Source organism: Bufo bufo, chromosome 2 (assembly GCF_905171765.1).
Source record: "Bufo bufo chromosome 2, aBufBuf1.1, whole genome shotgun sequence".
Lineage (NCBI taxonomy): Eukaryota > Metazoa > Chordata > Amphibia > Anura > Bufonidae > Bufo > Bufo bufo.
The window spans coordinates 828991136-829008296 of record NC_053390.1 but is presented as its reverse complement, the minus strand read 5'-3'; the positions used below and the strand labels follow the sequence as shown (position 1 = coordinate 829008296).

At 41.0% G+C, this 17161-nt stretch overlaps 1 protein-coding gene across 2 annotated transcripts in view; it reads left to right on the top strand.

Moving 5' to 3' along the window:
- Nucleotides 1-15847, top strand: part of SIGLEC1 (sialic acid binding Ig like lectin 1) — a 111429-nt gene extending 95582 nt beyond the window's left edge. For both annotated transcript variants that reach the window (XM_040419376.1, XM_040419377.1), the window contains exons 16-22: nucleotides 1714-1968; nucleotides 3980-4276; nucleotides 4708-4956; nucleotides 8240-8542; nucleotides 10225-10321; nucleotides 13599-13668; nucleotides 15107-15847. In XM_040419376.1, the coding sequence (XP_040275310.1) occupies nucleotides 1714-1968; nucleotides 3980-4276; nucleotides 4708-4956; nucleotides 8240-8542; nucleotides 10225-10321; nucleotides 13599-13668; nucleotides 15107-15112 (1277 nt within the window). In that variant the 3' untranslated portion in view covers nucleotides 15113-15847. The remainder of the gene's footprint in view (nucleotides 1-1713; nucleotides 1969-3979; nucleotides 4277-4707; nucleotides 4957-8239; nucleotides 8543-10224; nucleotides 10322-13598; nucleotides 13669-15106) is intronic.
- Nucleotides 15848-17161: the final 1314 nt, after the last annotated feature.

Here is a 17161-nt window from a genome sequence, read left to right as displayed (position 1 = left end):
CCCTTATGCCAATAGTTTGTATGAGAGTTTTGCCCTTGGTCTAAAATTCACAAGTTTTTTCTTTTTACTTTACTGGTATGCTTCTGTGAGTTCTTCTGTTTTGGACATTGAATTAGGCAGCTCTTTCTTTCCCTCTACCAGCAGGAAGTTACAGCATGCTATAAACGCGGGAACTGCATCTCACAAGCCATAACTTTTTCATTTTTTCATCTATATAGCCATATAAGGGCTTGTGTTTTTAATTTAAACCATTTTTAACAATATGCGGTGGGGGGAGGGGTGTGTGATTGCATGAAAAAACCTGCAATTCTATCATTGATTATTGGGTTTTATTTTTATGTTGTTTACCGTGTGGTATAAATGATAACTTTTATTCTGCATATCAGTATGATTACAACAATACCAAATTTATTTATATTGTTACGTACGCACTGACGCATTCCACGACCAGGGATGGGTCTGTCAGGGGCCAGACTACCTCCAAGCTCTCACTCCGCACACACCACACACTCAGGCCATAGAGCGAGCATAGATCACTCCCAAACATGCACAGTCCCAACACCCCAAACACCAGCTGCCGCCACCGACTTTGACGTAAGTTGGAAACACTGCAAAAGCCACATATAAATGTTCTGCTCACAAGCAATCGCACAATCACTAGTGATGAGCGGCAGGGGCAATATTCGAATTTGCGATAATGCGAGAATATTTGGTAGAATATTCGTCATATATTCGCAAATTCGAGATTATTTTCTTGATCGCAAAAAAAAGGCAATGTAATATTCGCGTAATGCGCGTGAAATACAGGCGTGGGTCACTATAACTAAATTTTTTAAGCTGCTAGAAGTTTCCTGAGACTGGAGAAAATGGTTGGCACGGCAGAACATTACAATAGCTTTATATGCAGAGAGAGTGCTCCAATATATTCGCGATTACGAAATCGGCACTATTGATGCGAATATTTTGGCGCAATACGTGCAATTTCACATTTTAACAGGTCTGACTATATATTAGTGATCAGGGAGGTTACTGATGAAAAAAAAATCTAGAATATTCGAAATTACGAATATATATCACTATATTCTAAATATTCGCAAATTCTTGAAGTGCCGATATTCGCAATTAATATTCGCTTTTCGAATACTCACGCCCAACACTAACACTCACACGTTCAGGCTATGGATTCTTAAATGCAACAAGGCGGAATAATAAAGTGAATATTTTATACACAAAAATAGTGCAGTGCTTACAAAAAACTGATGTGAAATGAGTAGAGTAAACAGTAAGAGTAAAATACAGTACAGAAAATACAGTAATAAGAACTTGCTGCCCGCAGGAGAAGGGGAAGAAATGGATACCCATCAGCTCAGCTCTGACTCCCACACGGTGTAACACATGAAATATGTCCATGCAACATTTTTATAGAACCAGGATTGGCTAGACAAAAATGTAAGGTTTAGAGATGCACAAAAAATATCAAACAAATTGTGCGAAATTTGATACACTTGGAAAAAATTCAAGAAAAACTGACTTGAAAAAATACCAGTAATGGTAAATCTTCTCCAATGTTTCCATCTTGTCGAGCTGACGGCACTCCATATTAGTCTAATGTTAAATTTCATCATTTTGCTGTCTACAGTCTCGTTTACTATTACTCCAGTTTCCTGATGTTTGCTCTCTTTGTTAATCGTATATCTTTATACTTTTTGGCAGAAGTCCATGTTCTTGTCACTCCGTCCTCAGAAGTAAGAGAAGGGCAGATAGTCGCACTGACTTGTGAAGTTTTAGATAACCCTGAAGAAATAATTAGTTACACCTGGTACAAGAACAGTAGGTGGTTCCAAGATGTCAGCGTGAGCTCCTTCGGGCTTGGAGCAGTAAGTAATCGTGATGCTGGGTCTTACTCCTGCACAGCCCATAAATCACAAGGCTCCAAAACATCTCCACCGGTCTCTCTATCTGTACTATGTAAGTTGGTGTACTCTACCTTATCTTTTTGACTTTTTCTGTACTATTCGAAAAATGTTGGTTGGGCTTTAATTAAAACTTTGTTGGGGTCTAGAAGCAGTGAAATGAACTCTTCCGGTTTTCTGAGTCTTTTCATACTCGTATATACTGTATATATTAACAAATTGACTTACTATCCTTAGATGTCTATACAATCCTATTAAGGATACAAATACAGTAAATCAGAACATTTTACTTAAGAATACAACATTACAACAATTATCATTTTAAAACCCTGTTCTGCGGTGCCGCATACTCACTATAAAAAAGTCAAAATACAGTCACGATGACCACAAATCGAAATGGATTTCTAGTCTAAAGTGTTCAAAGATGATAACCATGTGGGACATATATATGAGAATTAGTGTTGAGCGAATTGAAGTATCCGAAGTGAACTTCGATCAGAATTTCAGGAACATTTTGATTCACTGTGAAGCCTGGTAACGAATCAATTTTCCATGAACTGGCGTAAAAAAAACATACCTCATCTGAGCACAGAGAGGCCACCGGGGACATCTTGATTGAAGATCCCGAGCGAAATCTTGTGCGCAGTGACATATATTCAATAAAAATGGCTGCTCAAATGGATGAGTTTTTTTTTTTAAATTAAACTCCTGAAAGCACTCATTTTTCATCTCAGATGCGGTGATCGGAGATGAACATGGCAACTGCGGGGTTTAATGATAGGTGGCGGCGCAATTGCCGTTCTCCATCATTGATCCAGATACTTACAAAGATATGCGCTTCGTGACGAAGTAATACATCACAAAGCGAATTTCTTTGTGAAACTCGGTGAAGCAGCTGAATCAACGTTTTCAAAACTTCACTCATCTCTAATGATGATCCATAGATACTCTGTATTAATGGTGGTCAGGTTGAAAACTGATTTATCCATTGATTAAGGTTGGTGGAGGCAAAAAAAAATGGTGAAAGTACAGAGACATCCATGCAAGCAGCTGCTTTAGACAATCAATTGATGACCCAAAGATGAGCAGTGGATGCCCTACCTATATAAAGAATGGCTACCCTGAATGGTCAGCCTGCAAGAAAGAGTACTGTATAGTAGGACTTTAAACTAACATTTGCCTGCAGCCTACAAGATAAAAGGTGAGGCAAGGAGTTTAAAGATTTCTTAGATCCACAGGGAATTCTTTTCTCTGCTTGTGAATTTAAGAACCAGAGGAATTGGTCTTGGATGGAAAGTTTTGTGGTGGAGTCCTCCTAGGTCATCAAGCTGGAGACCAAATCAGAAGAATTGGTCTTGGCTGGAAAGTTTTGAGGTGGAGGCCTCCTAGCCGGTCATCAATCTGGAGGCCAGAGTGTATGTGCTACTGTATGTGCCATTCTTACAATCTTGTAAAGTTATTTTGGGATAAATATAATTTCGATAGCCTGTGCCATAGATCATTCTGTTTGGCTGTGTTGTTGCTTCTTAATTCGATGACTAGTGATGTTATTGTTGTGAACACTAGACCCATATTAATTATTTAATTAAAGCATGATTTTGAAATATCACAGGCTCAAAGGGTACATCTAAAACTGTGTCAAAAATAATCTATCAGGTTGTAAATAATCTTAAAGCATTAAAATGGCCATACCCATTAAATGATTGCCACTGACCCTCTATTTTGTATGGGGTCCTCCCGATTCTCACCTAATGGCAGATGCTTGAGAAAAGAAGGACTAGACAGTTGGATTTCAACATGACCGATCCATCTGTTCTTACAGAGCAAGTGTATGAGGGGTGTGGTCAGGAGAAATAGGAGTTCAGCCAATAGCTTTCTGAAATGTATGGTCAGCTTAACTTTCTGCAAAGCCACCCTAATGTAAGACATTTTTCGTACAAAAGAACCCTAATGTGAAGCAATAGTATCAGAGAAAGTAAGTCCTAATCTAGTTCTTTCATAATTTAGTTGTTCATCACTTATACAGATTTCCTAAACATTCCGTTTGATTATCTTATTTTCAACAGATCCGCCAAGGAACTTGTCCCTAACTTCATTTTTAGAGCTTCAGGGAAGACAACTAGGAGTAATATTATGCACTGTGGATAGCAATCCTCCTTCACAAATGTATCTTTTGAAAGGAAAGGAATCATTAGGCTCCTCCAGTCTCCAGGATTCTACCCAACGGCTCAAATTGTCTTCTTCTCATAACACATTGAAGTTAGAAATTGGAGACCTCACTAGAGAAGACCAAGGAGAATATTCATGTCAGGCTCATAATTCTCTTGGGACTTTGGCAAAATCCATAAGATTCATAGTACAAAGTGAGTAGAGATTGATTATGTACATACTGTATGTGCTGTTAAAAAACTTTGGTGTACATGCTTTAAATAATTACTATAACATGTTTAGTCCCCATGGCAACACTATACCCGTTACCTTACTGCCTCCTATTTAAAAGAAACTATCTTCTATAATATAGCCACATGTGTAAATAATCAACTGTAACTCCAATTATACTGCAAAGAGAAACACCGGAGCTTGCCAGCTCCTGTTGGTTGTAATCTGGCACAGAAAGGTTGCAAACCGAAGCAGCAGAATGTGGATTCCAGCCAGAAAAATAATAAATAGAATATAACTACTATAATATTGCGCTTTATATATAAGAATATAACTACTAGAAAACTGCCCACTAATCACACCTTACAACAATAAATCGTTTTTTACATGCATGATTTCCTGGCTTATTTTACAGGTGCAAGGCTGATGGTAGTACCATCTGAGGAGATATATGAAGGCCACTCTGTGACCCTTATTTGTGAGGTTCCCCGGACGACCAATGCAACCTACACCTTCTTTAAGAATAACAAGTGGCTTCATGAAGGTCCTGAGAGGACTTATGTACTGGTCAATGTGTCCAGCTCAGAAACAGGTTCTTACCACTGTCTAGCAAATCACTGGAGAGGGAACATGGCCTCCCCCTTGGTTGGAATAAGTATACTATGTACGTTTTTTTTTATCATAGTGTATGAAAGAAAACCTCTACCGTGATTACGTTAAAGCTCTTCACTTTTGATGGTTTCATCGACAGCTTCTGTTTATAAAGAAAGATATCATGATGTATAGTATACTGTCCTCATACACGTTAATCTGACATGTAGCTAAACCTTCTCTGTCTTGATAGGTAGAGAAAACTGTACTGCTTATGCAATGAGCCGGACCGTGGGTGCAGTTACACGGACTCCAAATTATGCAGTGGGTCAGGATATGGGTTTAATAGTCTATAGTTTTGTTCGTGACGCCAATTGCAGCGTTCGCAGGGTACTAACACAAGGCCCTTTAAGGTGTTGTAACTTACGTACCAGGTTAGGAATGCCAGAGTGGTATAATGTCTCTGTGTGGTGATGGCAATAGTGTCAACAGTGGACTCCTGGATCCTGGCTCACTTGCAATAAAATGAGTGTGTTGCTAGTAGGAGTAATTGAGGGATTTGCAGCAATAATGCAGATCCAGACTTGGAATAAAGTTCAAACTTGACGTTACTTGTTGCAGCAGTAATCCATGTGAGATACAGCAATAGTCTGAAGTCCCAGCAGGTATTGGCAACGTGTGGCAGGAATCTATCTTCTGCTTCTATCATGTGCCTAGAGCTCTTTGCAGGATAAGTCGTCTGCTTGTGGCTCTGTAATGTGGCAGGAATTTATATCTTCTGCGCTTGCTATCTTCTGCTATCTTGAGGACTGACTAGCTGAGGAGGAATTTGGCTTCTCCTGGTCTCTGGACGGTACTCACTGTTGTGCTCACAGGGTATGCTTCTTCCTGGAATACTGGAGGTGGCTGCTTGCTTCTACCAGCTGAGGCTGCATGGCTCAGGCTGGGAATGATGATCAATTGTCTCAACCAAGACAAGATCTTGGCTTTGGATCCCTAAATCTGGGAGCTTCTACAAGCACACCCTACCTCTAGCAGGGGGTGGGTTACACTAACCTAACTTTCTCTCCACCCATGAGGCAGGATATTCCACACCTCACAGAGGGGGGAGCTAAACTGGAATGTACTATTCCAGTTTAGAAATACTAAACTGAACTAAGTACCTGCTAAACATTGCTGCCATCTGTCGGTGTACATAGAAATTACAGCAATACATATGTAACAAGGATTATAATGCACCTAAGTGAGGATGTGACGTAAAATTTCACAAGATGACAATGTAAACGCTCTTAACAGGTTGTAGCGGGGTAAAAGAGTTTCGTAACATAACTCTAACTTTCACTTTAACTTTCTCTTTATTGATAGTAGATTGACAGGAAAGGTGAAACCACAGAATAAAACAGTAGTATTTTAGAACATAAATATCCATGGTACATGGCATAAGACACAGAATAATCTGCTATACACGCAGTACATGAGGTAATACAATAGTAATGATCTATCAGGTACAAGAAACATATACAGTAAATGTCACAAGATAGTGTCCTTACCGACAATGCTTAAAAACAGATAATGAGGCAGGAAAACCAGTGAGAGAGTGTGGCTCCTGAGACATAAGATGGTTGCTGCTTGCTGTACCAGCACAAGACTAGAAAGAACCAGGAACTACCCACAATGGGACTTCCATAATGCATAGGGAAAAACAGGCTGGATGAAATACATGAACTCATCAGTAGATGGTGCTGTTACCATACAATGTAATGCAAATGAATTACAACACAGGTAATGCAATGTCAAACTGATAAACACACAGAAACAACTGGATCTGCATCTGGGGACAGAACATATAGCAAAAATAGTGTGGTGCCATGTCAGAGACATCCATGAGATGTTCAATAATTTAGTGTTAAACTTTTAAAGCAACTATTGAATAGTGTTGAGCAAATCGAAGCATCCAAAGTGGAATTCGGTTTGAATTTTAGGAAAAATTTGATTGCAAACGAAGCCGAATTTCCTCGCACTTTGTGGTAACAAATCATTTTTCCTAAAATGGCGGCTGGAGTGGTCTTACAAAGAACATAAAAAATAAATAAAAAAATACTCATCTTGTCCACTTGCTCACACAGGCAGTTTGCCCCTCTCTTGATTGAAAAAGACCTGCTGAAGGACTTGCGCTAAGCATGATGACATCACTGCGCGCTCCCAGCATGGAACATATGATAGATACCAATGGCATCAAACTGGCCTTGTTGACTTAGGTTTGCTATAAATATCATGAGAGAGTGGCAGTATTGGTTGCATTCAGGCCCCAAACTTTCAAGCTGTAACTAGAAGCTTAAAATATTCAGCCACAGGGTGAAAGTGCTCAAATGTAATAAATAGTGGCCAATGAAAGGAAACTCCTTCAGTTGACCATCAGTACATGTGGTAGAGTTGATTTACCAGATTTGAGATTTACATTTTAAGGATTATAAGGCCTCTTTCACACTTGCGTTGTTGGGATCCGGCGTGCACTTCCGTTGCCGGAGGTGCCCGCCGGATCCGGAAAAACGCAAGTGTACTGAAAGCATTTGAAGACGGAACCGTCTTCCAAATGCTTTCAGTGTTACTATGGCAGCCAGGACGCTATTAAAGTCCTGGTTGCCATAGTAGGAGCGGGGAGCGGGGGAGCGGGGGAGCGGGGGAGCGGGGGAGCGGTATACTTACAGTCCGTGCGGCTCCCGGGGCGCTCCAGAATGACGTCAGAGTGCCCCATGCGCATGGATGACGTGATCCATGCGATCATGTGATCCATGCGCTTGGGGCGCCCTGACGTCACTCTGGAGCGCCCGGGGAGCCGCACGGACGGTAAGTATACCGCTCCCCGCTACACTTTACCATGGCTGCCAGGACTTTAGCGTCCCGGCAGCCATGGTAACCATTCAGAAAAAGCTAAATGTTGGCTCCGGCAATGCGCCGAAACGACGTTTAGCTTAAGGCCGGATCTGGATCAATGCCTTTCAATGGGCATTAATTCCGGATCCGGCCTTGCGGCAAGTGTTCCGGATTTTTGGCCGGAGCAAAAAGCGCAGCATGCTGCGGTATTTTCTCCGGCCAAAAAACGTACCGTTCCGGAACTGAAGACATCCTGATGCATCCTGAACAGATTTCTCTCCATTCAGAATGCATTAGGATAATCCTGATCAGGATTCTTCTGGCATAGAGCCCCGACGACGGAACTCTATGCCAGAAGACAAGAACGCAAGTGTGAAAGAGCCCTTAGCTTGCCTCAAATAAAAATATTTCTTGGTATGCACCATATTAATATTGGCAATGGCAAATACTTGCACCTGATACAATGTATTGTGATATTCCAGATGGCCCCAAGAATCTGGTGATATCGTCCTTCTTAGAGACTAATGAAAGAAAGAATGGAATCATATTGTGCAGCGTGGACAGCCACCCACCGTCCATCATTGAAGTTTACAAGAGCAATCTACTCTTGGGCAGCTCAGCAATAAGACAGGCTGACCGAGGACATAAGTACTGGACTTCTACATCGTATAATCATCTACGGCTGGAGATAAGAGACTTGACGGAGGAGGATTATGGGAGTTATATCTGCAGAGCTAATAATACAATGGGAACAGCAAGTTCATCGATAGACATCAATACAACAGGTAGGTTATTTTACTTTAGTTTTCCACCCAATATAAAGCCTTTCTTTGTATGTTAAAGGGGGTTTCCAATACTTTTAGATGGTCTTTCTTTAGAATAGCTGCAGTACCAGACACAACCACTACAAAATATTGGGCACGGTGCCTGTTAAACAAACAAAAAAAGCAGCAGTGGCAGCCCCTCGAGTCGTCTAACCGGTGTTAGAACTGATAGTGATGACCATTCCATGAATACCCTGGAAACCATTTCATCCTACGTAGACCTACTTATATTTGATCTTCGTTCAAACAATACATAAAGATTAATTTATGGAACAATAAAATATAAAATAAAATTACAATTTGCAATCATTTATTAAACAAAAAGTAATCAAAGCTATTCCATTTCTTCTAATAACTGGTTCTATGTCCCTTGGGCAGAAACAACCTCCAGCAGATGTGCTTTAAAATTGTCTACCGGTCTCTTTTTTTTCAGCTGGGAGAACATTTTTCCATTCCCCCACAAAGAGGCTTTTTAGGTCCTACAATGCTGGACGCACAGTCCATTATATTAGAAATGAAATGTTAACACCCCTCCATTTTGTATTTTCAGCTCTGCTTTGATGGATTTAGTGGTATATTTCGGGTCATTGTTACAAGGTCACTTTTGGCTGATGGATGGTCCCATGTTATCTTCAAGTATCTTCTGGTTTCTGTAAAGATGAGCAGGAGAGGCCATCCTAGTGAGAAATATGTCAAAAACATGACATTTCCACCACTATACCTTATGGTTCTTATAAGGTTCCTCCTGGTGAAAAGCTGTTCTTGGCTTTCTTGGAGTCTGTCTACGTGTCCGTGGGCCAACTTTAGACTTGTTCTGATGATCTTTCTAGACATCATGGGTACAACTTCCATGTAAATCTAATTTGCAAACCTTTTTTCGGAGATTTATGCACTAGGACAACAGTAATAAGGCGAGCTACTGGTATGTTGTGAATCCCAATGTAATTCTGGGGATTTCTTTAGGCTCTTTTGCAAGGGCCAGTAATCAGGAATGAACTTCGTAAGTATGTCCCTTCAGCCGCTCATCAGCCTGTCTAAATGCCCCACTGATCACCTCACAAATGATCTTGTATGCAGTCACCAAAAAAATAGTTTGTCACCAGAAGCAGGTGGTGTGCCGCAGACTATATGAAAACTGTACTGGGGACGTGTGATGATAATAATAACGCCCCTTAATACAAGTGCCGATCGGCTTATTACAGTAAATGGTCGATCGTTGTTATTAGAGATGAGCAAATCTCATATTTTGAAATTCGTTCACGCTTCGTTTACTGGTAAAAGGTGAATTGCGTTATGGATTCTGTTACCATGGACCATAACGCAATTCTATGATGGAATGCATAACGGAATGTCTTTAGAGGCATGCCGTCATAATAGAAGTCTATGGGCTGCATAACGGATCCGTCCAGTTTCCGTTTTGCAGGGGAGAAATGTACTTACCTTATCACATCTGCAAACCTCTAGTCTGATGATTCATTCTGCATTTGTGGCTTTTTATTTTTAATTCTACCCTCTATCTTTGTATGCAGTATAAATGAAGATTATATATTGACGGCCACATGTGTTACTAGCCTGCCTCTGTGATGTGCATACCAGATGACCGTATAGCAAGCTAACCTTGTTGTCCTCTTCTCTTCCAATAGAAAGAGAGTCTCCAGCCTATAAGGTCATTTCCTGGCTTGCTATCATCTGTATTTTGTTCTTGGTCTCCGGTATCATTATACTTCTGAACTGGGAGAAGTAAGTAATATTATGTCATTCTTTATGTGTTTATTGTTCACTTTATTGAGTGTCTTTCTCTCCCTACTTTTTATAACTACATGACCAGGCTCGGACTGGCCCACAGGGGTACAAGTGAATCTCCTGGTGGGCCCCTGAGCAAGGTGGGCCCCTAGTCTCCCACCCCTGCACAAGTGGCACATAGCACAGTAGACTTACTGTACTACATACAGTATATATATATTCGATGTACAGCACCTCAACCAGCTTATGTTTTTATAAAAAAAACTTCATAGAGTATTAAAGAAAATCCCCAGCTTGATCAGAGCTGAGATGACTTCTAGGTATAGAGGAAAGCTACCAGTGTCCTCTTTTCCCCAGGACCTACCTTCTCAAAGTTGCCGCAGGGACCCCCATATTCAATCATCTTGCTGCTATGTGAGCAGGTAATATTTGATCGTATCCATACGGTGGGCCCTAGACACCGCAGTCGGACACTGTACATGATAAAAAGCAGATCACAAAGCTTCCTCCTGCTTGGATCTACATTGATCATCTGTGATCTGTAGGGAAACCTGGCAGTAAGAGTTGGCTTTCCCTGCAGCACCACCACAGGTGAACTGAAGCATTACACATTGTCCATTTCAATCAATGTGTTATTTGTATAATACAGGATAGGTCCTCAAAAGAGTGAGAGATGTTCTTCATAACTGCTCTCCACTTTGGCCGAGAGATGACCATTCTGAACAGAGGAATCCCCTCTGCTAACTAATACCTTAAAAGTGATGGTCACAAATAGTGATGAGCGGCAGGGGTCATATTCGAATTCGCGATATTTCGCAAATATTTCATAGAATATTAGTCGAATATTCTCAAATTCGAATATTCATTATATTCTACGATTTTTTTTACTCAAAAAATCGGCAAGGTAATGATCGTGTAATATGCGAATTTTCGTATTCGAATTTTCAAATTTTTATTGCAAATTTTTCAACTTTTAGACAAAGAATATTATAGCACTATATTAGCTAAATTGCTCTATATTCGTGTTTTTTTTTCTCGAATATTCGCTATATTGCTATAACTTTGTTTTTTCGAATATTCCTAATATTCTAAAACAAGAATATATAGCAATATAGCGAATATTCGAAAAAAAAAACGAATATAGAGCAATTTAGCTAATATAGTGCTATAATCTTCTTTGTCTAATAGTTGTAATTTTTTTCTCATCTGAAGTTCAGATTGGAAAAAAAATTACAACTATTAAAAAGAAGATTATAGCACTATATTAGCTAAATTGCTCTATATTTGTTTTTTTTTCGAATATTCGCTATATTGCTATAACTTCGCTTTTTCGAATATTCGTAATATTCTAAAAAAAGAATATATAGCAATATAGCGAATATTCGAAATTACGAATATATATCACTATATTCGAAATATTCGCGAATTTTCGAAGTACCTATATTCGCGATAAAAATTTGAAATTCGAATATTCGTGATCAACTCTAGTCACAAATAAAAAAAAAACTGGGGGGAGTCATTCAAAACTTTCCATCATAACAAAAGACACAACAAACCATGGCCAGGATGAGAGGTAGGCCAAGTAGGCGGCTACTTAGGGCACTGTTGTGTTAGGGGATTCCTTTATTGCCACTATTCAGCCCATGCTGTAAAATAAAGAGATGGTTCGCCTCCCCATGGCTGACAATACAGTAAGTACAAGCAAACACAATGCAACAGCACTCTGCAAACACATAGAACATATGAACTAATGCTATATTCTAGTGTTGAACAAATCAAAGTTAACAAACTGGAATTTGGAAAGATTTGATTCGCCACAAGCCTGAATTTCTTGGCACTTTGTGGTAACAAATTAATTTGATCACGGCTGACCGCGAAGAGGCTGCCGTGGCCATCTTGCTGATGTGTGAACGCTGGGCGGGCGCTGTGACGTCATCAGTGATGATCAGATGAGAAATCCGAAGGGTTTAAATGAAAGACAGGATGTTATATTCTAATTTTGTCAATCCATTGGAAGAGGTATAGTCGTGAGGAGAGAACATGGATGCCGGCTCTGGACGTTCATACTCCTAGCCATGCAAAAATTTCCATTAAAGCGAGCTCCCCAGGTTGAGGATCCAGAGGCCCCTCGTAAGAGGGGGGTAATGTCACAAACTTACCTGTCCGGATTCCAGCGGCAAGATCTCGGCTGCGAAGCCACACCCCCTGGTGACGCGACAGAGTCCCTAACAACAGGACGCAATGCTCTGTTTCTCTCCACAGCGGACCTGTGCTGGAGGAGGCTAGCGGTGCTTGATCATTCAGCTGTTCTGTCTCTGTGTTCTGTGTCTGACTAATGGAGCACCTATCAGGTTCTGATCCTGTCTCCCGGCGCTCTATCTAAACTCCATCCTGGCCATACACCAGTGCCTGTGATAGCTTCAGACTCCCTAGCGGTGCTCTTGGTTGTGGTTCTGTATGCGTGTGGACTGGTATTATTGTTATTGACCTCGGCTTGCCTTTGACCATTCTCTGTCTTGTGTTTTGGTACTGTGCTTCCTGTCTGGTTCTGACTTTGGCTAGGCTTTGTGACTACCCTTCGTCTTGCGATTTTGTACTATTTTGTCCCTCCGGTTCTGACCCATTCCCATACGACACAGTCTCGGTGTTGTTCTGTCTCTGTGTGTGTCTGTCTTGCAGTTTAGCTGAGAAGGGAAGGTCAACCAGTTGCAGACTTGCCGCCTAGGGCTTGCACTGCAAATAGACAGGGAAAGCGGGCGAGGTTCCAGTTAGGACTCACCGTCTGTGTGTTCCCGACGTTATGCTCTATCCTATTATTACAGATATTAATTACCTTTAGTATCTGCACGCTTTGAATCTCCTAGCTTCCAGCGGGGGTCATTATTGGCTCATTGAGGGTTTCAAAGCATCTAAGTACTAAAGTGTAATTTTGTTTCTTAGTTTGATTTTGTCCTTATTACGTTTTTTGTTTTCCAGTGTGAATGTTTTTCCTTTGTTCTGTATTCATTCCACTCCAGAGTTCTCCACCAAATTGTTCCTTATTACCCAATCAGTGATGTGCTGTGATTTCCATTGGTTCAGTGTTTCTCACATGTGTATTTTAACCATTGAGTGTTTTGACATAGAGCTAGTGTAGTCCGAAACGCGTCAACATTTTTATCTGTTTGTATCTTGCATGTAAATAAAGCATCCGGTCGCCAGTGCTGGATTTTTTCCTACACCTGACACATAAGTGCACTCAGAACATTCATATCATTGTCTTCATATTTTCCAGGATTAAAGAGAAGTATTGTAGGATCACAGACCAGGAACCTATCGAGATGGACAATAAGGAACCATCTCAGGTAAAGAGATGTATTATATAGTGTACGCCAAGCACAAGATGGGACTGGTTTCAGTACATAGTTTAATGTGTCCCTGTACATCAAGGGTTTTGATTAGTGGTGATCTGAGCGCTGAGACACCCAACAATCACTAGAAGGAGGAGAAAGAAGAGCTCATACAGAGTGCTGTGTGTCCTCGCTGCGAGAGATGGACTGGAGGCGAGCTCCTACACTTTATATTGAGCCCATCCTCATGCGGAGAGGAGAGAGAGCATTTGGTGTGAGCGCTTCTTTCTTCTCGTTCTTGGGGTCAGCAGGGGTGCCAGCACTTGGACCTCCGTTGATCAAACCCTTTACTATGTCGCTGAGACATCAAAGTGCAGGAACACTTTAGGAAAGTCCTTCAGGAAGCCGTAAATACTGGGTTTGGTTTCCATAAAAGTGATGAGAGCTGCGTAGAATGAAAAACGTTTTGAATTCTGGCACCAAAGGAATGATTAATTCCCCCCAAGTCTGTGCCAATTATTTTTTAATTATGTATATTTAGTAGTCGATACCCGAAAGCTCGACTTAAATGACTGATTTCTCACTACCTGTGGCCACCACTGGGGGGAGCTTAGGAGCTTACTGCTTACAGTGTATAATTGAGCTCAATAAATAAGCAGTCTATAGTGATCTCCTACGTTCCCATTATTGGTGGTAGTCAGTAGCAAGAATCATTGAACTCCATGTCTTGAAGATCTGCATCAGAATATGGAGCTTTGAACCCTATGAAGATACCTTAAAAGGGTTTTCTGTGATTTTCATATTGATGGCTCTCGGCACCCCCACAATCTTGAGGAAGCCATGTTGCTCACCGGAGCTCTGGTGAGTGCCGTGGCCTCATCGCAGCTTACCAAGCAAGGCGCCATCCACTGTATAGCGGCTGTGCTTGGTATTGTAGCTCAGCTTCACTTGCATGGGACTGAGCTGCACCTAGGCCATTTGACCGATGAATGTGACCTCTTATGACCAAGGAAGAGGACTAAGCCCTCACACGGCCTCTTCATACAGCTGAATGTTGGACCCCGGCAATCTTATATTGGTAACGTATTCTGAGGATAGGCCATCAATATGAAAGTTACGGAAGACCCCTTCAGGGTCCATTCACATGTCCGTGTCCATTTTGCAGACCACAAAAGGAGGATCCACAAAACATGGACATCGGCTGTGTGCACCCCACGTCGCAGTGTGGACCCATTAACTTCAAGGGCGGCCTTGTGCTTCTGGGTCTGTGCGGACATAAAGCAAAAGATAGGGCATTTATTTTGTGGTCCGCAAAATGGATACGATCATGTGAATGGGGCCTTATGGAAATAATGAGCAGACATGGTAGCCTTCCCAGCAGGTCAATATCTGTGTTCGATTCACTTCGTCTTGACGGTGATCTCATATCAATTGATTTTTCTTCTTTTTCTAGAGCTGAATTATTGACTATGCTCCTCGGCGAAGACTCCAGAACGGCCATTTACGGTAATCGTAGTGAACATGATACTTCAGTCTGTATAAGAACATCTAGAAGCTCCAGGACTCGTCACATAGGATGACTTACAGGACTCTGGATGATACTTCTACAGATGTGGCCTGAGCTTTTCTTATCACTTTATCCATAAACCAGTTGTGAAGATAATGTTGGACATCTTCTCGAAGCTTTGCTGTAAATCTACCCTGCTTTTTTATATTGTTCCTGTGGTTGCTAAAAGTAAAATGAGTTTTTTGAATTTTCGGAATAATCTTCATTTAAAACAACCTACCATTTTGAGGTGTGAAAGACCTCCACCTAGCTGATGGTGCTGCTGGATCTCATAGAAATCCAGCAGAGCTCTGCTACTATTTCTGCAGTGGTGTACCTTCAGTGGTTCCAGACCACGTGACTGCTTCAGGGCTCAAGGGGCCCAGCGCTTAACTTCTTCTCTTCCAGACATGAAAACACTCATTTTTCATGCAACCAGTAGGGGGAGTTTCATGCAAAGAGATTATTACGGTAACTGTATACATTCCTTTACACAGAGCTCCCCCTAGTGGAAGCTGCAGGTCTCCAGTTTTGAAATACTGTATATTATGTATAGCAGTGATTTACAGCTGTACCGACGAGTAGTGATGAGCGGCATAGGCAATATTCAAATATTCATATTTCGTGACTTTTTTTGCCATAAATACGCAAATTTGAGAATTCCTGATCTCCAGTCATTATTTACTTGATTGCAAAAATCGGCAATGTAATATATTTACGATAAAAATTTGCGATTAGAATATTCACGATCAACACTAAGGGGTAGGCAACTTTCCTATTGGTTGCTAGGGATGTTGCTAAGTGCCGATATTCGTGATAAATTCGCGATTAGAGTATTCGCGATCAACACTATTCGCAAATACGAAGCACTATAGTCAAAATATTTGTGAATTCTCGAAGTGGCGATATTCGCGATTCGAATATTCGTGCTCAACACTACCGACGAGATTTATCAGTGTATTTATTCCAGTTGTCTGGTGTGACTGCATTGATAAGTAAGGGGTTCAGAACGAGTGCCATGTTTTTGAAGCACCTGTTACACTTTCCGGAAAAAAAAGACGGATAAAGAGGGTGAGATTGGTGGCGACTTATTTTTATTCCAATTTTTTTAATTAAAATTTGGTTCGCTTATTAAAAAAAAAATGAAAATCTAGGGTGTTGCACTTTGCTAGTCCACATGTGTCAAACACTCCCAGGCAATACAGGACGCAAAGGAGAGGTGAATGAGGCAGGAGGGGTCCATACTAACTTTTTGCTATTGTGCTCTATGATAGTTGTGTACGTCCCTAGCTGTCTCTGCTCTCACCCTCGCAGTATTGTAGATCGCAAAAGGGAAGAGAAGGAGGTTGGATATGGCAGATCAGAGTGTGGAGAATAGGGAAAGCATCTAAAGAGGGGAGCTGACACAGGCTGTATATACAAAGATAAGTGCACGCACAGGGGAAGGCAGCAGCATCCTGGAAAGACAGATCCAGATACATTACTAGGAGGAACACATCCACAATAGAAAAGTCTGAAACTAGGAGCAGGTTGTAATCTGAATATCAGAGATCTGAAAATGAATGAAGGAATGAAGGTTTTTGACTCCAGGAAACCACTAATAGTGTTGGGTGAATCAAAGTCCACAAAGTGTACTTCGATCCGAATTTCAGGGAAAATTTGATTCACAGCAAAGCCGAATTTCCTCATGCTTCGTGGTAGTGAATCAATTTTCTCTGAATGGCGGTACAAAATAAATAAAAAAAATCATACTTACAGTCAGGTCCATAAATATTGGGACGTTGACACAATTCTAACATTTTTGGCTCTATACACCACCACGATGGATTTGAAATGTAACGAACAAGATGTGCTTTACCTGCAGACTGTCAGCTTTAATTTGAGGGGATTTACATCCAAATCAGGTGAACGGTGCAGGAATTACAACAGTTTGCATATGTGCCTCCCACTTGTTAAGGTCCC